Below are 23,675 nucleotides of genomic sequence, written 5' to 3'. Positions count from 1 at the left end.
TTTTTTACTCCACATTGCCAGGTTGATGACTAAAAAAAAAAAAAAAAAGGTCATCACTTCTGCTCAGAGCTCAAAAACACGTTTTTAACTCCACATTGCTAGGTGGATGACTAAAAAAAAAAAAAAAAGGTCTTCATTTCGCTCAGAGCTGAAATCACCGCTTTTTCCTCCGAAATACCCGCCGGAGCTTCACTTCTGCGCTAATTTGCGGCATATCACTCGCAATTTCCTCTATATCTGACCTAAATTTTCAAAAAAGAGGACAAAATCTCAAAAAAGAGGACAAAAGGGCGTCCTCCGAGGACACTTTCAAAAAAGTCAAAAAAGAGGACAAATCCTCTTAAAAGAGGACGTATGGTAAGCCTAGCATATGAAGACAGTTGGAGACAACAGGAAGTCGTCTCTAATCAAAAGCCTGTAATCTGCAACTTGTGCCTGACAATGCAACACTGATCCTGCAGCGTACTTTTTTAATGTCTGTTGTAAATAGTGCTTTTTGTCTTCATTCAATTGTGAATAAAAAATGTAAAATGCGTTCGTTTATTAGTGAGACGTCGACTAAACATAACAAGTACTTCTGAGATGTTGACTACTGGTGGGAAATTTTTGAGTTTCACTCACTGTCAGTAAGTTTTGGAAAGGTCGAAGGCAGCAAGATGCATGTATTTAGTTTATTCGTATCTCAACTATGAGAAGCACCTGTGCAATACATAGCAACACTGTTATATACGTTCTGCAGCTACATAATAACTTAGGGGGTTGCAATGTTGTACTATGGACTCTCGATGACAAGATTAACAAAGGCAATATATCGTGTCTGCAATGCCACCAACGTAAACGGCTGAACAACAGCACACAGAAATCGTTACCAGCAGTGTTCACAAAGTCGGTCTTTCAGCCAATCAGTAGCTTATTATTACCGACTTCAACCAATCAAGATTATTGGCTTCTGTTTGCCCGCCCACTTCATCGATGCCCCGCCCACTCGCCGACGGCTACTTTCAAACGCATTTAGACAAATATTACCGGCTTTCCTGCGAGCTTCTTTCAGGCCCATTATTGTTTTTTAATAATCTACAGAATAAGCCACGGATACGCAGTATTCCAAACATTTTCCAAATTTTGAACAACCCTATTGTATATATATCATTGCTTTAACACAATCTATAGCCTGAATAAGGTGATCCAGTGAAAACGTAATTTTCGGCGGTCTCGCCTGGGCGTTCGTGAAATGGGAAAATCTCTCAAATTTAAACGACAGAATTGATAAAGCGATCTATTTACATATTGCCAGAGGTGGTCAGTAACGAAGCACTTCTACTTTTTCAAAGTACTCAAGTAGTTTTCCTCTACTTCTGGTACTTACTCAAGTATATCTGATTGTCGCTACTTCTACTTCTTAATATTTTGTGATCTACTTACTTACTTTTCGCTATTTTCAGTTTGTCAAGTAGAAGTAGTTCAATCTTCCAATCAGGAAGATAGCCTGAGGAATTTCGGAGCTGTTTTCACGGAGTATTAACATTTAATTTTCATAAAAGTTTAGTAAAGCACAGAATTTTCGAAAATTGGATACCTGCTGGTAAGCATCAATATGAATCATCTCGTCACCTATCACATAGCTCAATTTGCACCTTTTTTAAATCCATCCAATCAGGATCGTTTTCACAACTACTTACTTACTTGAGTACTTTTAAAGTCAGTCAATTCTACTTCTACTTCAAGTAGTTTTAGGTTGCTCATGATAGAAGTACTTGTACTTGAGTAGATTTTTTCGTCGCTACTTCTACTTGAGTAGCATTCTTGACTACTTTGACCACCTCTACACATTGCTCGGACACGGTCGTGCTTGACAGGGGTAGTTGAACTTCTTGCTTGCAAGCCATTGCGTCTAAGATGATGCAGCTAACCCATCATATAGCTCTTTGTTACGTAAATGAAAGAGAATAGAACCATGTTAGAAATGGTCTCTAGCATGTTTTTAAACCCCTCCTTTAAATTTTGACGCATTATTTGACCAAAGTTACAGCAAAAATTGGTATGAAAAATATAGAAAAGTTGCAAAAGTTGCACTATAAAATCCCTCCAAACAGGTTAAGCTTAAAACATCATAGTACATAGATACTACACTGTAAAAAAAAACTCGATTTACCGCGAAATGTTTGAAAGCACGGTAGCCAGACATTTCGTGGTAATGTAACATTACCGTTAGTCAATGTAAATTTAACTTGCACTCGACCAGTAATCTCACTTTACACGCCAGACTGTATGTTACAGTCACCTCCGGTATATCCAATCTACATTTTCTCCTGTATATTTGCCACAGTGACTGTAACTTTACCGCCTACCAACATACATGCTGTCTGCGTAAATCAGGATTACATACCAGCTTATAAATTCACGTAGCCTACATCCCATACCTATCGCAAAGCAACCCGACGCTAAAATATCGCAAAAGCTTCTTCACACCCCCAAAACGACATTGGAACAAACTGTATATTCATTCATGATTCACGATGAGAAGGTTATCGATGGAAAAGTATTGCTGCTGGAGGTCTAATTCTTCTTTAGGAGAGATGCAGTAACACGAGTGGTCTCCCACCATAGGCCAAACTTCAAATTGCTTCTTTTTCTCGTCCTCATTCCTTCTGTGTAACTAGTATCTTGCAGTTCCACTAAAAAGAATTCATGCGTAAGTCCCTATAAGCAAAGTTCCTAACCTAGACATGACATTATAAAGACTACTAAGACAAATAGGCTAACAAAAATATAACAATTTTTGAAGTACCGGTACTGGTACATTGTGTGATGACGGCTCCGCCCTTTACATGATATAGCAGAGATTCATGACTTACTTTCTCTAATGCAGTGGTTCTCAACCTTTTTGGACATGCGCCCCCCTTGGCGATGGCCAAAAAAATTGCGCCCCTGCACTTATCGTCATGTCAAAAAGAGCACATCATCTAACATAGAAATAGGCTATGTTAATCCGTCCAATGTCCATAGCCATTCCCGGTGAACTCTGGACTATTATACTTTTCACAAAGGGCTATTGTACGCACCGAAATCGTGAGTGGCAATGCTATGAGTAGTTGCTGGGATTTCATATTTTTGCGCAGAGCGGAGCGCGAAAGTTTTTTAGATTCACGAATGAATACCGTAAGTAATAGTAGCAGTATCACGTATTACTATCAAATATTTATCCTTTTTCAGCCCATATGATCAGATTCACCGGTAGGGTTCATGGACGGAGTACTTTCGAAAATTTACGGCAAGTTATATATGATAATGGATCTTCGTGTGGGCCAATTGTTATTAGTCATGCACTTTGTTGCATGCTGTTACTTGATGACCCCCCCATCAGGATTGTCCATCGTATCGGTAGTGGAAATATATTGAAATCACCCAAATGTACCATAAAAAAATTTCTTTCGAGAACACACGATACTGATTCCTGCTCAGATTTAGAAGGGCGCTACTATATTAGAATCGAGAAATTAAGTTATGTTGAATTGCGCGGAGCGCGAAGAAAATTTCAAGATTAATTAAAATCTCTTAAAAATATGGGGAGTAAATAAGTACTTTCAATTTGCATGTCGACGGATGCTAGCACATACTAATTGAATTAGGTGTCGGCGGCCGCACTAATTCCCTTCTACGGCAGCAGATGTAATAGTATATTATTCCAGTCTTTAACATTTCTGACAAATTTCCCCAAACTTGTTTGAAAATAGCAAAAAAAACATTGAACAGGACATCAATCTATTTCAAGGTAGGTTGCACTGAGACTAATCCAAATGCTGGTAGTGACTACAGAGAACAAGGCGTCGTTCTGTACTGCCATGCCCAATTTGATCAGTTTTGGAATTGAATTAAATTGTGTTGATATAGGGTAGCTTAATTGAGGGCAAAACCGAACAACCTATATTGCATCCAAGTCTGTCTTACGCAGTGCAGCTTGCCAGCTATTAACAACAGCGACCCAGCGCACCGAGCTTTAGGCTACTGCCAAAGCTATGAAGTAATGAATGACTTACACGTGGGAATTCCTCTAAATCTTCAAAGAATATCAAAAATTTGCTCAAATGAAGTTGAGTGCGACTGCTGGAGTTGGAATTTGGCAAGTTTTCTTCATACGAAATAAGTTTCATCTTCAACACTCGTCTTCTGAAAATGGTTGCGAAACACATGTTTAGTCAGAATTCACACAGACTTTGCGTTCCCCAGGTTAAGAACCATCTGATCTTATGTATTGAAGTAAAAGGTTCATCATTTGAGGTGGCATGAGTGCCAAACAAATCCAGCAATGAAAACATCTCTATGCTATGGCCCGAAAATGACATTAACAAGCCAACAGTTTCAACTCCTCGACGGCGGAGTATGTGGTGTCACAGTTCACTACATAAGTCGACTAATATCCCAAAATAGAACAGAGAATGCGGCGAATGAAATATTTCAATCATGAAATCAAAGTCATCCCGGTGGGCGGTGGTGTGCACAGTCAGTTGTAGATATTCACGGTAACGAATACTATGTAGTACTGTACCTTTAACGATGCGTATCGCATTCAGCATTCCTTGGAGTCTTCAACGATCGTGTCCACTTTCTTCAAGCACAACAAGCTTCGCTCCACCCATTGCTCACATCTCAATAATGGCCAGACGACGACGACGACGATACGACACTCGAATGATTTCGAAATAAGTGGTATTCATCCGCTGACATGCCACCAATAATATTTACTGGCCACTGCGGTATAATGTTTGATTTCGGTCGTTTTTTCATACAGAAACATTTATCATTACATATAGTCCCTTTCTTCTCCATTTAATTGCGTATAAATTGATATCTATTCCATGTGTTGTTCACTACTTACCGTACCCAAAGAATGTAGAAGGACAAGAAGTGCGAGGTCATCGTTGCGTCACGCCACTGTTACGCAGCGGCATCCATTTTGGTCTCAAAAGACCACAAAAACAGCCTGAACCTATGCGTGCGGCTGTAGTTTTCGGTCATATTGACAGTGATATTTATGGGATTACGCTCGCAACTGGGATATTGGACATAGAAACCAAGGTGAATTTATGTATTTTCGTTGTCTGCTGGTCGTTTTTATTTCAGATCACTCCGGACTACCACAACAAAATGCCTTTCTGGGCTGCACCGAATTGTAGGTCTACATATGGCGATATATTTAGAATCTCAACCTAAAGGCTTCTCATTGTGAGAATTGTATCCTGTTGAAGCAGGAGATGGAGCTAGTAAGATTCAATATTGCCGATAGGAACTTTCCGCATAGATACTGTAACAGCATAGACCACCCACTACGATATAAAGTCACCCATCTTACAATCTGCAGCTACAAGGCCGGTGTCAGGAGAAAGATGAAGAAATTGCGCGTTATTATTATTATTAAAAGTTTAGAGTCACCCTTATCACCTGTTTAGGTCTTGTGTGCCACGGAATACAGTGCAAACAAATTCAGGGAGAAAGATGAAGAAATTGCGCGGTTGAAATCGCTGGTAATGCGAAATCCTTGTGAAATTAATTGTAGCATTTTGTCGATACAAATACACAATGAAAACCATACAAGATACCCAAATGTGATTAATAGCGGAATTGTACAATTTATGATCGTTTTGGTACTTGCATGTAAGCTCGGATAGCAAGGAACAGATGGAGGCGGATAGGAAGGTTATATTCAACAAGGATCAGATTCAGGCTTTGAAAAGAGAAGAGCAGGCCTCTGGATGCAGATGGGCCGGTGATACAATTATGTCAGCACTGAAAATCAGGTTTTCATTTGGAAAGCATGGGTAGTTTTTGAGCTCCAACAGTGTTTCTATATCGAATGTAAACATTCGATAGTGTAGATATCTGAGTAATCCTCTGATACCAGGAACATTTATCTTATTTTTTTAATATATTCTCGGGTTGAGGCTCGTTCCAGTTTCTTAGTAATGATTAATTGGAGTATAAATTAATCACTCATAGTCGGACTTTATAAATAAAGGGTGAAATTATCCAAAAAATACATTTTAATAGAACCGGTGAGCGCGTCTGTAGGCAAACCGAAGGCAGATCGTTGCAGCTTTTGAGACCAAAATGGCGGACTCCATACGTAACAATGAAATGACGACACAATGACCTCGCACTTCTTGTCCTTCTACATTCTTTGACCGTACCTACTAAACCAGACGGTGCTTGTGATGTCACAGTTGTGCGTTGGTTGTTTACTACGAATCTCAGAAAAATCATTAACGCGTAACGTTAACCTAATGCCGTGGTTCCCAACCGGGGAGGAATTCCCCCTTGGGGGGAATTTTGCAATTTTTAGGGATGAATTCCACTTTAGAATTGGATTTCCTAAATTGTTCATGTCCGAACTGTCATGTAGTCAACCAGTTATATCCGAACGTATGCTCCTTATGGTTTGTTTTGTTTGCTGAAAGTATGTTCAAATGCTATTTGAAATCTCTTTTTCACATACAATTCCCCCCCACCCATTTTTTAAAAATTAGATCAGATGTGCTGCAGTTCGCAAGACAATTTTGTAGGCCAGCGACGGCCTCTCAATCAAATATATCCTAAGCGAGCAAATGTCGTGCCGTGTCTATCACAAGGCCTCTAGTGGAAGTATTTATCTTATATTTTCAAGTCAACATTTTCAGACAGTGACAAAATATTCCAACGTCATCGATTCAAGTCAAAGAGATCGCTAGCCTTGCTTTATTTTCAGTGAACAGCTACCCGATCGAAAAAAGATATGGTAAACTTGGTGCAATGTTGCCGAAACGTAATGGGTGTCCTAAATTTCAATGAGCTCCAGCAGGGAATCTGATCACTTGTATGTTATATATCAAGGCTGCAACCAAATCACGAGGCTTTAATAGTTTTGACTCGAGTCAAGTCGAGTCATTTTCAAGTCATCATTGAGTCAAGTCCGAGTCCAAGTCACCGAGCAGGGGTCGAGTCCGAGTCATGGTACTATGTGTCGAGTCCGAGTCCAAGTCACACTCCAGTCAACACTGTTTGGTGATATTGAATGATTTGGATTTATGATATACTAATTTTTCTCACTTTTAGCAGTTTCTTGTCGCATTGTCAAATACCAGGATCAATAGACGAAATTCCAATAGGGTGGTCACTTTACTGTTCTTCGAAATTACAATGAAATGTCGTTCTTGGCCGTCTTATAGTCTCGAATCATATGGCTTGATTCGAGTCATGCACAATTATCATTACATATAGTCCCTTTCTTCTCCATTTAATTGCGTATAAATTGATATCTATTCCATGTGTTGTTCACTACTTACCGTATTTGGTTGTATTAAGGCGTATTTGGTTGTTATAAGTCTACTAGTCTTACGTTAAATACTATGACGAAGCCCTGTGACAAGCCCACTGGGTCTTCTGCTGGACATGGAAGCAAACAAAAGTCTGCCAACAATTCTGGTGTGACTACCGGTACCCTACACCAGAGCGTACTGCAGCAAATTCGTACGGAACTTCCAACTATTATCAAGAACTGTCTTGAAGAAGTTTGCAAAGAAGGAAACTTCCATCTATCCAATCCTGATCTACAAAAATCTCTTTTGGAAGTCAATTCATCCATCAAAGATCTGAAATTAGAGCTGGACGAAATAAAAAGAAGTCAGAACTTTATTACCGATAAATTTGATGAATTCGAAAAGCGAATTGAAATCAACTCAATAACATTGAAAGATAACAAAAAGCTCATCAAAGATCACGAAGAAATGATACAAAGTCAATCTGCAGTAATTGAAAAACTAACCAATAAAATGGAAGAAATGGATCGTCAATGCAGAATGGATATCCTGGAATTTCATGGGATTGCAGCAACTCAAAAAGAGGATACTAACTCCTTGATCAATGAAGTTGTATCCAAATTGAATATTACCTTGAGCAAATCCGACATTTCGTACTCACATCGAAAATTTCATGCTGATGAGACTTCATCCAAGCCTCCACCAATAATAGTCAAGTTTTCCTCCAGAAAAATCCGAAACAATGTTTATTCAAGCCGCCATAACCTAAAAAATTCGACCGACACACCAAGGATTCCTGACATGGACAAAGTCTTCATTATTGAAAACCTGACTGAAAAGAACCGCCAACTCTTCTTCGATGCCAGGAAATTGAAAAGGGATCATGGCTACTCATACCTCTGGACTAAGTTTGGAAGAGTTCTGGTGAGAAAGAATGATGATGCATCGATTCTTCAAGTATGCAATCAAAGTGACTTACATAATATCAAGTGACTTCAGTACAGATGTCCATTTTATCAAGAAATAACTCTCAAAGATGTCCTCTACATCATCACGACATGATACGGTAATTGCTACTCCTCATGATAATCAAATGTTAGACATTTCCAAATTTAACTTCAGCAATGTATTTGAGTGTTACTCCTCCGACATTGATGACATTTCACATAAACTGGATGACATAGGGCACCGTGAAAAAGTTACTCTAATGCACCTCAATCTTAAATCTCTAGCTAGTCATATTGATGACCTTAGCGACATGATTTATAGCCTGCATAATGCACCATCTAATATAGGAATATCCGAAACTAAGTTACCCAATACAAATGCTCCTGATCTTAATCTTGATGGTTTCGATTTCTATCATTCACCATCCCCCACAAATGCTGGTGGTGTCGCCCTCTACATAAAATCGACTTATCCAGTTTCGCTGACAGATACTTATGACCTAGATGTTCATGGTGTAGAGCAAATATGGGCCAAAATAGCTCATCCTATCGGCAATTCGCCCTCTTTCATAGTTGGTGTTATCTATAGACATCCAAGTCACTCCTTCTCAGATTTCTCTGCGGAACTGAGCCGCACATTGTCATTACTAAATTCTCAAACGAAAACTTTTTTCATCCTCGGAGACTTGTATATCAACTTACTATCTACTACAACGGGAACTCTTGACCATTTGAATATTTTGAACTCTCACGGTACGGCTCCTCTTATCACTTTACCGACTCGAGTAACTCATCACTCTGCAACACTACTTGATCACATATACACCAACTTAACTGCGTGCCCTATTCATCCTTTGGTTATCCGGAATGATCTTACAGACCATTATCCAGTTTTGGCCGATGTTGTTACCAAATCTCCACCATTTAAAAGTAGTTATGTTTATAAAAGACTACCTACAATGGAGTCCAAGACTTCATTATTAGTTGAATCATTCGACTATTTTCCTGGTAATGATCTACAGCCGCTCGCCAAAGAAAATCTTGATGCTCAGTTTGAGAGCTTTCTATCTCAGATCACTGACCTAGTCAACAAACACATTCCTATCCAGCGCCTTACACGTAGACAACGCAAGTTACATCTCAAACCCTGGATCACTCCAGGTATTCTGCGCTCCATTAAGAAAAGGAATAAACTAGGTACGGTGTGAACGTGAGGTTCACGTTCGCGTTCTGTGTGTGAACCTCAGAAATTTAGAGGTTCACGTTCACAAACGAACCTTGGTAGGTTCTGCACTGTGAACCTTTTTCATATATTACGATTTTCGCTTCATTATAACATCTTTGATTGAAATTTATTACATTTCAACTGCGAGCCACTAAATACATGGCGCTGATAGCGTACAAATTAGCACTAAACGAGCATGTACCTGGAAAATCTCAAAAATGTCAATTGCTTTACAAAAGTTTGCTCGAATATTTAGTGACTCTTTGCTTTGAGCTTGACCCGCAATCACACAACATCAACAGCGAAAGAGCGAAATACGCTACATGTAGCTAGTCAGCGAATGATGCTTATTCAACCAATCAATGAAGTTGATATCGTTGTCTGATATGTAAGAAGAGTCTAGCAGGCGTACGGGGTCAATCTTCATTTCATATGTTTATTGTATCATAAAACCAAATCCGCTGGTGTTGGCAACAGCTGTATAACTTGTTATTGGGGTAATATCGGTGGCAAGCATAGAAACTCGTTTTACACTCTGCTCAATATCCACGTAGCAATACTCAGACGCCAAATACATTGTCCAGTCTGGCCTAGACCGTTAACACTAGAACTACCGGAACTTCGAACTACCTAGAACTACCATGTGGCTTTTTTGACGCATGTTGAATCTTCTTCGATTAAATGCATTTACCGGAGCTAAAAATTAGCACAAATCTCTGCAAACGGCATCAGAAACCATTGTTAATTGCGCTCACAGCTACTTGCAATATTTTACATACACCTTTAGGTTAACACTTATAAAACAAATTGCCATTTTTTGGTGTAACATATAAGTGTTGCTCTGGTGTGCATTTGGTATTTGAGCACGTTCTTTAAAAATTTAGAGTAGGTTCCAGATCCGCTTTAGCCACATCATCATTGTTGGTTATTGCTGACATATCATAAAGCTTATCAGATAAGATTTGCATAATTCAATTTTGCAACTAATCCTCGATTTGCATATTTATAGAGTATCGGCATTTTGGCAAGTAGACGATCATTCACATTCTAAGAAAACATGCACGGACCATCGTCGACTTGTTGGTACCCTCGTAGAATACTGCCTTGCAACCTGACCAATAATATCCCCCTGGTTTTGTTTCGTTATAACATTGAACCGTCACTGGTTTCCTGTTTGTGTTGTTTCTGAAGGAAACAGTTACCACAGGTTGCAGTGAACTCAATATATATGTGTACAAATTCGATCTCTACACTGGCATCTCGCCGTTACGCTTATCAACAAGATGATAGCTTTGAAAAGTGTGGCTGCATGAAGCTGCCTGTGTTCCTTCTGGTCCTGGGTAGCTTCAAGCGACTTTTGACAATAGTGTCAACTGGGACTTCGTTTGCTTCTCCAAGCGTATACAGCCACATTCACGTAACATTGTTTCGAGATGGATCACATCAGACTCTTCACATTACTATGCTTGGCAAATGTATAGATTATGGAAGAGGTGTCCTGTCCTATCCTTGCCTAAATATGAGACGCCCTTGTACAGATACTTGGTAGCAGCAGCGTCCACCATCTGACATTTTACCCCAATTATTTGCTGGCATTTCGACCATGTAATGAACGAAAACCATATTATCTTTATCGAATCCACACCTTTTTTTACTCTTTATGTCAATGGAAAGATCATGACTTCCATAAATTTGTTCTTCGAGAGGGCCTGACTAAACATAATGCACCCATGCCCTCAGTCCTCATATGCATTCAATTCACTAGATTCAGCTCACTCTCCCCCCGAAGATCCATCTCGTAGACCGGAGCAAAGACCCTTTGCCCTTGTACAACCCTAGTATATTAGTATGGACAATACAGATGTCGGCTTGGTCTAATGGTACATTTCAAATTTCATGTCCTGTAACACGCTGAGCTTCAAAAATATAATATTACAGAGCTTTGGTGACTTGGAACGAGGAAGATCCAGGGCCTTCTATTACAAGGGATGTTGTTGCTAACACAGTTAGACCGAGTCTATATTAACAAAGTTCTGTTGTTACAAACGGCTTTTCTGCGTTTATCAGATACATAACCACTTTCAAGAATATGAAACTGCGATTCCTGAAGGTAGAAAAAGTGTAATGCGTCAAAACAGCCACTCGGTAGTTCTAGGTAGTTCTGTGTATAACTTTTTTATTTGTACTAGATGAGTGATGAAAATCATGGGTAAGGTGGCCTACATAAAATAAATAAAAGTCAAGAAGTTTCAGCCGAACAGCGTAAGATTTGACTGAATGCCAGCTCTTCAAAAATGAAAATGCGTCAAAAAAGCCACTAGATCGTTCTAGTGTTAAGGCGTAAGCTTATATTCCCTTACAAGTCCTCATCGAAATTGTTGGCAAAGCGACGGAGGATATTGATTTTATGGGATTATTATTTCATTTGATTGCCCCAGTTGATACATTTGGTGACGTTTAAAACGTCAATGTAATTCAGCATTGTGTCATTTTATGTGTATCGTGTGGATTGTACATGAATATAGGCTATCACTGCATTGAAATGTAGGGTTGAAATTAGCGATATGACGTCATGAGGTTCACGTTCGCGTTCACACAGAACCTTTCAAAAAGGTTCGCGTTCACACGAACCTGAACCTTTCAAAGGTCCACACCATCCCTAGAATAATCTTCATCGTATATGGATCACAAATGGTATTGAATTAGACCGAATCAAGTATAAAACATATGCAAATAAATTAAACCAGATTAAATTCAAGGCAAAAAAATCATACTTTCACAAATATTTCAATCAACATAGCTCAAATCAAAAACAAATGTGGCGTGGGATAAAGAATCTCATCAATCCTTGCTCACATAAATCAACCAAACCATCCCAAATTATCGATGAAAATGAGCTGGTGATATCTGATCCTGCATCCATAGCATGCACTTTCAACAAATATTTTACATCAATTGGTCCAAATCTTGCTTTGAAGTGTAAAAATTCGCACAACAGATGCATCTTGCCTCCATTCCAGAGCAATGCTAACAGCATGTTCATGGTGCCTGCCAATGAACGAGAAATACATGATATAATTAGAAATATGAAGGGTGGGAAGGCAGAGGGTTACGATAAGTTACCAGTTGAGCTGCTCAAAGTAATAACACCAGCTATTACACCATACATCTGCCACTTCTTCAATCAGTGTGTAGAAAATGGAATTTTCCCTAACTCACTTAAAATTGCAAGGGTGGTTCCAGTTTATAAAAAAGGGGACAAAAGTGATATGTCTAACTATAGGCCTATATCGATCTTATCTTGCATGGCTATAGTGTTTGAGAAGCTCATCCATACACGTCTATATAAGTACTTTGAACCTCTACTGTACCCTAACCAATTTGGCTTTCGTACCAACTGCAATACTAACCAAGCAGTACTCAACCTTCTTCTTCAATATTATTCAACAATATCTAAAAATGAAATTGGCTGTAGTATTTTTCTGGACCTTCAAAAAGCTTTTGACACAGTAAACCACAGTCTTTTACTCGATAAACTATTTCGATATGGGGTGAGAGGCTCTCAGCACAATCTAATAAAATCTTATCTATCAAACCGCATGCAATATGTTGATGATCTATCTTCTGTCAAGTCTGCTTCATCGTTAGTTACCTGTGGCATCCCACAAGGATCGGTCCTTGGACCGTTACTGTTCAATATTTACTTGAACGACTTGATCGCATGCTCTCCTTTTCACACGACACTTTTTGCGGATGACACATGCTTGTATGTCTCGGCTTCCTCTCTTCCAATCTTGCAAGAATTAGTTCACACTCAAATGCATCGAATAAGTTCCTGGATGAATGCGAACAAGCTACTCATAAATCCGTCTAAAACGCAAATTCTAATCATTAACCAAAAGCCTAGTCCTGTTACATTCTTCTCTCCATTTTTGAATCTGAATAATACAAATGTGAACCCCATCTCCTGTGTGAAGTACCTTGGAATTCACATTGACGATAATTTATCATGGAAATCCCATATCGATAAAATTACTACGAAACTTTCCAGGTTTGTAGGGATTTTTCTCGTCCAAGACACAGTCTCCCAAGACCTGTGCTTAGAAATTTATATTTCTCACTCTTTCACAGTCAGCTCAGTTATGGCATAGTCTTCTGGGGACTTAGCTGCAAAACTTACTATTCGAAAATCGAAGTACTTCAAAATTTGGCAATCAAATACATCAGGGGTATGAAAGAACGGGAACGACTCTCCCCCAAATATAAATCCCTGAACATCTTGAAAGTAAAGGACCTTTGCACTCTCGAGGTTGCTAAATTGATGTATAAGTATGATCGAAGTGATCTCCCAAGTTTGTTTAGTGATATGTTCACGCCATCTAGTGTCGTACATACACACCGTTCTCGGTCTTCGACTTCAAAAAAATTATTTGTATCTCGTGTGACGAATAGTAAGTGCCGCAGATCAATCATATATCATGGACCAAAAATATGGAATGACATTCCTTTAGCCATGAGGGAAATGTCTTTTTCAGCCTTTTGTCGCGAATTTAAATCTCATTTACTCTTGTCATATTGAAGTTAGTTAGATTTGCATTGTAATTGCCGTATTGCCGTATATTGGATTTGATAATCTTATGTTGCCAAATTGTTTCTTTTTCATAATTTGAACTGACAACTCTGTACATTTATCCATCTTCTATTTATTTTTTGTTTTCATTGCATTTCATTCTTTAGTTTACTTCTTTATTATTGTTGCCTGTTACTCTGTTGTTGTTCCAACTTACCACTGTTCTACCTGTTTTTAATTTATTCTTGACGCGAGACTCTATTAAAAGACGATTTTTGTACTCCATCGCTGCAGCTGACTAGATGGTCCCTAAGGAACCGTATCGCTGCAACATGTATTTTGTTTTTGAGTGTAAGTTTTTGCTCAATAAAAACTGTCTCTGTCTCTGTCTCTGAGTCCAAGTCGAGTCAATACTCAGATTGTCTCGAGTCGAGCCGAGTCGAGTCGCTTCCGTATTTTGAGAAAATGACTTGAGTCAAGTCGAGTCATCAGAAAATGGTGACTCGAGTCAGACTCTAGTCTGGTCAACCATCCTATACATGAAAGTACCAATATTATTCGCCAAATGCATATACGCAAACTTTAGAAAAAAATCGCGAGACCAGTAAATGTATGCACAGTGATTTTTCACAACAGTTATATTAGCCATTGGTGCATGGTAAGTCGAAAACATAAATGGAAGTGTGGGGGTCTGTTGAGTCAAGCCTTCCAGAATTTGTTTGATTGGGACCAATACCATTGCTTTTGGAGGTCTACCAAGTGTTATTACAGCACTGCTAGAAACAAACACTCGGTACCGCCCGTCTTATTCTCTCAGTCAACAGGTGTTTGCGCGGTAAAAATGACCTTTTTTAATCATCGGGCATGCAGATTTATCCTAAGGGGGAATTTTGGCTTAAATTTCGGCCAAGGGAGGCACGAGATGAATAAGGTTGGGAACCACTGACCTAATGTAACCTATTACAGGTCGCGTTGTTCGCCATCAACAAATCGTCAACAGAGCCTGCGGTGCTGATATTTCTAGTTTCCCGAACAATATTACAGGCCTGCATCGTAAACTAATCTTCTAACTCATCAGTCCGATCCGTGACAACGAATGTAACCAGCCAGACCGGCATTATAGCCATAGCCTTATAATATAATATAGTGGCTATGGTGTGCCACATTAGCTACGATTGTCAGTTGTTTCTTTTACCCTACTATGTACTACACTGAAATTGCTACTAGGGCCGACAATTGACGTATGACAGACCCCAGTCTCGCGACCGAGGTTGAATCAGGTCAAATCACCACGAGAGTGATATCAGTAACATTCAGTTCCACGTATAAATTGGCTGCTGAGATTTTCAAGCTAATCAATTTTGCCAATAGCCTGGTAAACTTCAGTAACGAGTAACTGTCAGTAATTTTGCGAAGAAATTCTGGTAACTTGACTTTACAGCTAAATTGAGGTAATATTACACATCAAAATGTAAAATTACAAGCTACGCAAAGTTATTGGCTGCGACCGGTCATTCTTTGCAAAATTTACAGGGATTTCCCAGTAAATCCACCAGATTTTTTACAGTGTAGGTATAGGAAGCTGTCGAAAGCTGTAAAAAAAGTTGCAAAAGTTGCAAAAACTTGCCCTATTTATGACTCTTCTCAGTCTCCAACCGCAGCGGTCACATTACGACAATACAAATTTCGCATTACGCGATGTACCGTGATCAATTTATTATAAGGTCAATTGAAACCGTATACTTTACACGTCTTGTGATGCCCGAAAATGCAGTGCGTTGATTTCACTCTCCAAGAAAATGAGTGCTATGATTATTGCAATGTGTAGTGTAACGCTGCATTGCGTTGCTCAATTGTGATTACGACACGAGGCCCTTGCCTCCATCCAGAACAAGGCATTGTCCAGTGGTCCAAGCAGATTTGTTGGAAGCCAGAAAAAGGATAGCGTTGGAGCACTCCTCAGCCTCGCCAATTCTACCGAGAGGAATTGCAGCTGCCGCGTCTTTGTAATATTTGTCGAATTCCTCGCGTGTGTCGAATCGGTCTCTGCAGGCAGAATTCGATTTATAACTCTTCGAATAGTATATACATGTTATACGCAAAGCTTTTTTTTACTGGCACACGTTGCTATATTGCCGCGTATACACCAACCATACGCGAGGATAGCAAGAATGTTTGCAATCATAACCAAACCGCACTGCCGGTCCTCAACAGATCCGTAAATAAGTCAATATTACTACTGACGATAGAAGAGCCACATGAACAAAACAGCGTTGTATCATTTGGTTGGTGGCCGCTGTACCTGATCTGGCACGAATCAATAATTTCAAGCTTGAAATGGTTTTTTACATAAGTCCTGCATGAAGTTGAAATGTTGATATAATATGCAACTGTATTTTACGTAAACAACGAGATATCCCTGATCGTGAATCTCACAATTGGCGAGCCGTTTCGTATTGAGCTCTCTCGGCAACGGCACACTCAAGTTCTGAATGACCAGTCAATGTTTGTGCATTTCGATTTTACTTCCACGACAATTTGCAGACTAAAATGCCTATCGACTGCTTAATTCGAACGATAAAGGGCATAGCAAGACAACTTTAAATTCCCAACGTGTTGCACTACTTGTATGGCTGCGAATATCATTGGGCATGCTGCAGGTGTCGTATCAACATCGCGGATATCAGTTTCGAAATTGCATCTCTTGGACACAACATCAGCAAACAGTCCTACGTCACGAGGCTCCGCTTTGTGAATTTAATATTTTTCGTGTGCTATTATTGTTAGTCCCTGTCGCCTTCCCAAATTTCACTAAGACATTATTAAGTTGATTACAGTCAAACAACTATTTTTTTACTAGTTTGCGTAAAATGTGACCCACACGTGGCTGGTGTGGGTTTCAGCTGCGCAAGTTTCGATTTGTAGAAGATTCATGTAAATATTACAATTAATTCTAGTGTCGCATTCGAGTACGCCTGCTTTAATCGCTGTGTACAGGTCTAGTTATATGGGTAACCCACAGCAAGTGAAGCTAAGTGAAGCAAATAACGACTAGATATTCGTGTCGGTGATACTGAATATACAAACACAATAGTAAGCTCATTACATCTCCTGTGTTGAGTCGATCGCCTACAGTTCAAACTTCACTGGCTATTCGATAGAATTGTTTTACGCCAAATTTTGCTCCATTCCAACGAGTAGAATTGAAGCTACTTAAGTTAAAAAATGGTAAATTTATTTTGAATTGTTTTTAAATAGATCTGTCAACCCATTGGAATTGTTAACCTAGTTACGAAGACGATGTACTACAAATTTAGCCTAATTTCAATGTTATTTTCAATTATATATATTTTTATTATAATCAAATATAGATATTCCCAACCCCCCGTAAATACTATTATTTCAAATCCATAATCTTGAGCATCAAGAGCGTCGCGTCTACATGTTACAATTTGAGCCGAATTTGGTGTACAGTTAGGACTTTCGAAGTATCATATATAGCTAAGCGAGCAGATTTGTTGCGGAACACCACGTGAAAAACAATGCAGTAACACATGTAAAATGTGGCAAACGTACCTGGCGATACCGGTCAAGACGACATAAGGACATATTGCATTCACCCTTACGCCTTTCGGAGCGTAGTCCAGCGCAGTCGTCTTTGTGAGTTGACTGATTGCCGCCTTTGTCATGCCAAGCAAGAGAAACTTGGGTACATGCTTGTCGGCACAGTAGCTGGACACATTGACTATGTTACCCTTTGATTCCACCAAATAGGGCATGGCCAGTTGGGTAATCCGTAGCATGGACTTCACATTGACTTGAAATAGAAGGTCGAAGTTGGTCATTTTCGTGTTTTCCAGATCTTCAACGACATTAATCCCCGCATTATTGACAAGCACGTCAATTTTCTTGTACTTTTCGACAGTGGCATGTACAATCGACTCCACGTCTTCCAGGTTTTTAAACTCCGCCTTTACTATGACTACGTCCTTGGCTCCTTTATTTTTGCATAGGCTTGAAACGTCATTAAGATTTGCCATGTTCCTTCCAGTTATGGTAAGAAAGCATCCGTGCTCCGCAAAAGCCAACGCTGTCGCTCGTCCAATGCCGCTTGAAGCGCCGGTGACTATAACTATTTTATCGACAAATTCCATCCTGCTAATATATGTAACATATGAAGCAAGGGCTCTTAACGTATGGGTCGCGACCGCCCTACGCGATTGCTAAATTTCTTGCAACATCTGCGCCTTCTCTATATCATAAATGCCAGTAAATACGTAGCATACTGTCATTAAAAATGCCTTCATGTCGATGCGCGAGGCTTAGGTCGCGATATGAAATAAAACTTGGATTTGGCTCGCGGTGTAAAAAGTTTAGGAATCACTGATATAAAGTATGCATCTCGATCAAAACGACAGTTGAGCATGTAACTGCGACCCCGAAACGAACCCTTACATTATCCGAACTATGAAATGAACCCTAACCCAAACCATAACCCTAAATGTCATCCTAACCCAAACCAACTTTAATCCTCATGTTGAAGTGTTGCATGTAGCATGCTTATCTATCCATGGACCATATTAAAGTTTATTTTCTCGCGGTCCTGCTTCTAAGTGACCAGTTGCATATCCTACGTGTGCCACATGCGTCGTCTCTTCTGATTGTGAACATATACTACGTGCGTCGTATTGTATCCGTCTTATTTCACCAGTATCGACGTATTTGCTCCATAAACACCAACACCGATGTAATCCTGCCTCGGGGCGATGCAACAGCATTAACAAAACGTCGCATCTTACGAAGTTACATACGAAGCAACACTGATTTCTTTACCTACACGTTGAAATGACAAATGTCAGCCGGATTGAGCGGAAGATTATACATTTACATATAAAAGGTAATTTCATACCACATCGACATCGATATATGCCAGGGGCGCGGGCAACTTCTCAGTCGGCGGGCCTGATATAGGAAAATTAGGTAGGCCTACTTGACGGGCCGGATTGCTGAATCGACACATTATTCGCACATTTATCTACATATACAAGGAATAAATCGTATTTAATGAATGTGTTTCAACTACAGCAATGCAACTTCAAAGCCATTTCTCGCCAATAATGACGAATACGTTGTGGATTTGAGAACAGCAGTGTCATACAGGCACCACCATGTCTGCTTCTCTCTGATCCAACAACGCATGGTGCAATCCTTAATTAAGATTTCAAGGCGTTCGATGAGCCCGGTACCACAAATTGACCAATGTATCAATTCATTAGGGTTTAGACCAGCGGTTTTCAACCTTTTTGTCTTCACGGACCCCTTTTGGCCGTCAGGGACCTCCGCGGACCCCCTTAAGTTTTCGTTCAAATTTATCTCAATTATCGTGCAACCGTGATATGACTTGTGCAAAATTTAGCCTTAGTATAGTGATAAACAGCAACAAAATGACTTATCTTATAAATAATATCTTACATTATCTGTAAATTGCATCGATTTTTATTATTTCAAAGTGAATTTTGCAGGTGTATTTATTGAAATGAGCTATCGCGTCTTGAAGACCCGCGCTTTCAATTTGATATGAAGGGGTGCTGAAACCCATTTCGAAAAAGAGAGGTGGTGGCGAATGTAATATCAACTCGTAACGCTTCCGACGACCAAAATTGAGAAACAGATTTTTGAATAAACGTCCACGTCGTCCAGTCATTTCTATCTAGCAACTCATCTTGAAGTTATTCTTGAAGAGTGGTTATATATTACAGAAAAAAATGGATCAATAATTTCCATTTCTAGTGACTGCCTACTAGTTTGCTGAGACTGACAATTTGTAAACACTTCGAAATCACCCCGATTAACCTGACTACACTAACTTTTTATTTTTTCACAAACCCTGACGAAACATCTTCACATAGCATATATGCTTGTATCGTTAGGCTGATGTGAATCTATCAATTAAAATGAGTTTCCACAGTAGGATAGTAGTAAGCCATTTTTGTAATGTGAGTAGTGAAGTTTTACAAGTTATGAAGGGAATCTGTCTCCTGATTTACCTAATTAAAAAAAATACAAATTAGTCTATTAATTATTTTGAAAATTTGGAGGTCTCGCGGACCCCCTGAAAATGCTACGCGGACCCCCGATTGAGAGAACCACTGGTTTAGACTTTAGTAGGTGACGAGATAGCATAGTTGTTCAACTGTGTGGCCTATTTTATCTCGATATTGAATTCATGCGGCGCGGGGCCTCTACGAAATCTGCAAGTGGCCCGCGACCCGTTTTGAGTTGGCGACCCCTGGCAACAGCGGTGTTTTACATTACCGCAAATGACATATGGGTTGAGTACATCGTAAATGCCGATAATGCAGGTCTTCTCGCTTCGACGAACTTACGCGTAAGCTCTACCCTCGGTCGCTGCGCAATGCGCATACACGTGTATAATAACATACAGTCACTGAAATTTGACGTGTGTAAGCAAGTAGTGGGAAATTTCCGAAGACTGGGGCCGCTGGCCACATTATCATGTAGGACGAGAAACTGTTCGGGGGCCGGACAAAATCCCTTCGCGGGCCGTATGTTGCCCGCTCCTGATATAGGCTGATCAATAAACTTAGGCTTACCATATTTTGGAAATCAAAAAAGAGGACACTTTTCCAGAAATTTGCAACTTGCAAAACCGGAGTGAAATTCTCAAAAACCGGTTAATTTTTCCCACTTTGTGATCGGTTGACTAAAAAAAAAAAAAAAGGTCATCTTTTCGCTCAGAGCTAAAATCACCGTTTTTCACTCCGAAATACCCGCCGGAGCTTCACTACTGTACTAATATGCGGCATATCACTCGCAATTTGCTCTAAATCTGCCTAAATTTTCAAAAAAGAGGACAAAATCTAAAAAAAGAGGACAAAAGGGCGTCCTCCGAGGACACTTTCAAAAAAGTCAAAAAAGAGGACAAATCCTCTTAAAAGAGGACGTATGGTAAGCCTAAATAAACTAGACACGGCGAAAGCAGCAGAATATGCCAGCAAATAAGCCATCAAATGTTCGCGTCGCATATATATGTTCAATGTCCCTGATTTTACCGTTGTTCCGTTGGCACCGGAGATGTGAACATGAGACACTTGCCCATTTGGGTAAAGGTATGGTGCGGGTTGAGTTACAGCTAGGATAAGGTTGGGGGTTGGATAGAGGTTAACTTGGTCTTGGAGAGTTACATATTAAAGTATTTCATGCTAAAGGGTCGTATGTTGATGCTAATCCATCATTGTTCATCATGGCCATCCGACCTATTCAAGAAGAGGGAAGTGTACATTAATGTCAGCCAATTTTTCGACTTGACAATTATGGTATCAGCTGTAATCACTACCTAATAATTGGATCTATAACGCTACGTCCGTTAAATAAATTTAGTTCCACTGAGACATTCTACCACGGCTCCCGCAATTTACCCTGGATGCATATGGACGTATCGTTACAATATTTCAATATCGCTGCTATAACATCACTAATGATAATGGTGACATGATCCATGTCGAAGCCTAAATGTAGCAGGCTGGACAGACTGCTCGAAAATGTCGTCCTTTCTGCACATGTCCTTGAAACGGTCATAAGACTAAATGCATATACTGCATCAGAACTACTCTATTTTGAATTCGAAAATGTGAAGATCATAGATCCACTGCCGTCAAGTACCGTGACTGCTAAAAGTGTCTTATTTTTGATTAGAAGGATTGTTCAGCAGAATTCCTCCAAATCACCTGAGGCGAGTTAGCAAACCGCAACTTGTTATGATTACTAAGGAGGTATGTTGGATCTTCCTATTGTACGCAACTGCCGCATATACTAAGATGACGAACGTTACAGTGACTGATATGCAATGATATGCCGGTGCTAGAAAGGAAGTGACCGTGAAAGCATATATGTGGTAATATTGCAGGAGGTTTATTTTTCTATATTACTGCTCTATTTCATCGAAATGTACTATATGCTTGTATTCCAAAGAAAGCACCGCAAGAACAGCGCTTGTCAGACTTTCGCAAACTTTATACGATTTAAGATTTTGTAAGTCTCTTCTGTAACAGATACAGTTTCATTCTGTTCCAATTGTTTGCGAGTAGCCTAATATAAACCTATAAACTAAATTCGTTCGATGGTATCGCGCGTTTTACTAACAATCTGAGCGCGTACAAGATACAGTCGACACTGATCATTTGATTACACGAATTCCGCATTTCTGATACGCCGAGTTGAGTCAAGTGAAGTCATATTTGCAAAGTACCTCGAGTCAAGTCAAGTCAAACGAAAATGTTTGGTCATGACTTGGATCCTCCGAGCACTTGGTCATACTCGTTAAAACGATTTGTGCCTGCAAGCATTTTTCAGTGGCGGAAACACGCTGCATTTTGGATAGGAGCTTTGAATTGTTTTTATAGAGCCATGGTCAATGGTCATCCAAACACCAAAAGTTCTTGTACAAAACTCCACAATTTATCTTGCCGAAAAGGATTAAGTGTTCTAGTTGACATCAAAACGAGGAAAAGGAGTACACTTCATTTCTTGATTTCATAATTCGAGGAGCTTAGAGATCAAGAAATTGTTCCTAACTAAAATTGCCAGAACTATTTAGCACCAACCGAGTCATTGATTAACCAGTAGCCTACTGGACGGACATTTCAGTAAAGGAGTGTCAAGTCTCTTCATTTTCATTTGATTTCATAGTTTACGGTTTGTTTATCTGTAGTTTTCATGGTGCTCTTTGATTGCAATAGCCAATGATATTTTTACTTAGGATTCTGATTGGTTTTTGTATAGATTACTAACCTACAGATACGCAATTCCTGTTGTCACGCTTGAACAAACATTGTACTCAGGACCTCTTTCCGACCCTACATTTAGAGGTGGATACAAGTATTTTTAGTCGGTAGCATTTATCATCTTCGTATACCGCTCTTCGTTTAAAGATTGTGATTAGTAGCTCCGGACATAATTTAGTTCCCTACGTTATCTATCTTTGTACATCTGTCCTGCAGACTTCATCAGTAAATGTATTTTGTGACAGCACACTGCTCTCTCGCAAAACGCAAAAGATTGCAAACAATAGACATTGTATTGTCGGTATATTATGTAGAAGAGAATTGTTCACTCTGGTACATGACCCAAATATTTGTCCCTTTAAGCTAGTTTTGAGACATTAAAAGAAACAGGATGTCTGCTTTTCCAAAGAAAAAAAATGCTTATCATGCGAACTTGAAAGAGTTTATCGTCATTAATCTCTCGGCCTGTACTTATCATGCTAATTGCTCTTCTCCAGTTTCCATATACTATCACATTTTATCGGAATCGAGGAAAGCTGTATCTGAACTGTTTTACTTTTGGTTTATTGCCACGATATAAAGGACTTCTTTTGCCTTGTCTATTATGGACAACCAGATGAACGGAGACTGCTTACTAACAGCTCAACACGAAACCTGAAGTGCGTGTTACTTCACATTAGAAATAAATATGCATCGGTTCTAGAACAGTCGATTCGTCCCGACATCTGACATTCTGTGGCCAACACCAAATACCATGTTTTCTATGCTGGAACAGAGCCAGAGATAAGCATTGGTTGATTTCTAGTGATGTTTTTAAATGGCTCCGAGGCATGTTGTTAG

General features: G+C 39.5%; 2 protein-coding genes and 2 long non-coding RNA genes across 5 annotated transcripts in view; 2 read left to right on the top strand and 2 right to left on the bottom strand.

Moving 5' to 3' along the window:
• Positions 1 to 2,153: 2,153 nt before the first annotated feature.
• On the bottom strand, positions 2,154 to 4,682 carry LOC145434465 (uncharacterized). Its single transcript, XR_013913402.1, has 3 exons — positions 4,547 to 4,682; positions 4,038 to 4,167; positions 2,154 to 2,675 (listed from the first exon to the last, which is right to left on the bottom strand). It is a non-coding gene; the product is annotated as an uncharacterized LOC145434465 (long non-coding RNA).
• A 239-nt stretch (positions 4,683 to 4,921) lies between these two features.
• LOC145434466 (uncharacterized) lies at positions 4,922 to 5,596 on the top strand. The gene is made up of 2 exons (XR_013913403.1): positions 4,922 to 5,076; positions 5,360 to 5,596. It is a non-coding gene; the product is annotated as an uncharacterized LOC145434466 (long non-coding RNA).
• A 1,727-nt stretch (positions 5,597 to 7,323) lies between these two features.
• Positions 7,324 to 23,675, top strand: part of LOC145434472 (sarcoplasmic/endoplasmic reticulum calcium ATPase 1-like) — a 402,254-nt gene continuing 385,902 nt past the window's right edge. For both annotated transcript variants that reach the window (XM_080311829.1, XM_080311831.1), the window contains exon 1: positions 7,324 to 7,335. The gene's annotated coding sequence lies outside the window, so the exon portion shown is untranslated. The remainder of the gene's footprint in view (positions 7,336 to 23,675) is intronic.
• On the bottom strand, positions 15,716 to 18,186 carry LOC145434464 (3-oxoacyl-[acyl-carrier-protein] reductase FabG-like). Its single transcript, XM_080311822.1, has 2 exons — positions 17,608 to 18,186; positions 15,716 to 16,077 (listed from the first exon to the last, which is right to left on the bottom strand). The coding sequence occupies exons 1-2, from the start codon at positions 18,183 to 18,185 to the stop codon at positions 15,891 to 15,893; spliced, it is 765 nt and encodes a 254-aa protein (XP_080167948.1). The 5' UTR covers position 18,186; the 3' UTR covers positions 15,716 to 15,890.

This window comes from Botryllus schlosseri, chromosome 2 (genome assembly GCF_051294905.1).
Source record: "Botryllus schlosseri isolate E-star chromosome 2, Bs_hap1, whole genome shotgun sequence".
NCBI lineage: Eukaryota > Metazoa > Chordata > Ascidiacea > Stolidobranchia > Styelidae > Botryllus > Botryllus schlosseri.
This window is presented reverse-complemented; position numbering and strand designations above follow the sequence as displayed.

Excerpts from the sequence above, each read along its gene's own strand:
- LOC145434464 (XM_080311822.1), bottom strand. The coding sequence starts at position 18,185 with ATGGAATTTGTCGATAAAATAGTTATAGTCACCGGCGCTTCAAGCGGC. Across the intron at positions 16,078-17,607 it reads GTCTTGACCGGTATCGCCAG|AGACCGATTCGACACACGCG; the intron begins GTACGTTTGCCA and ends TTCTGCCTGCAG.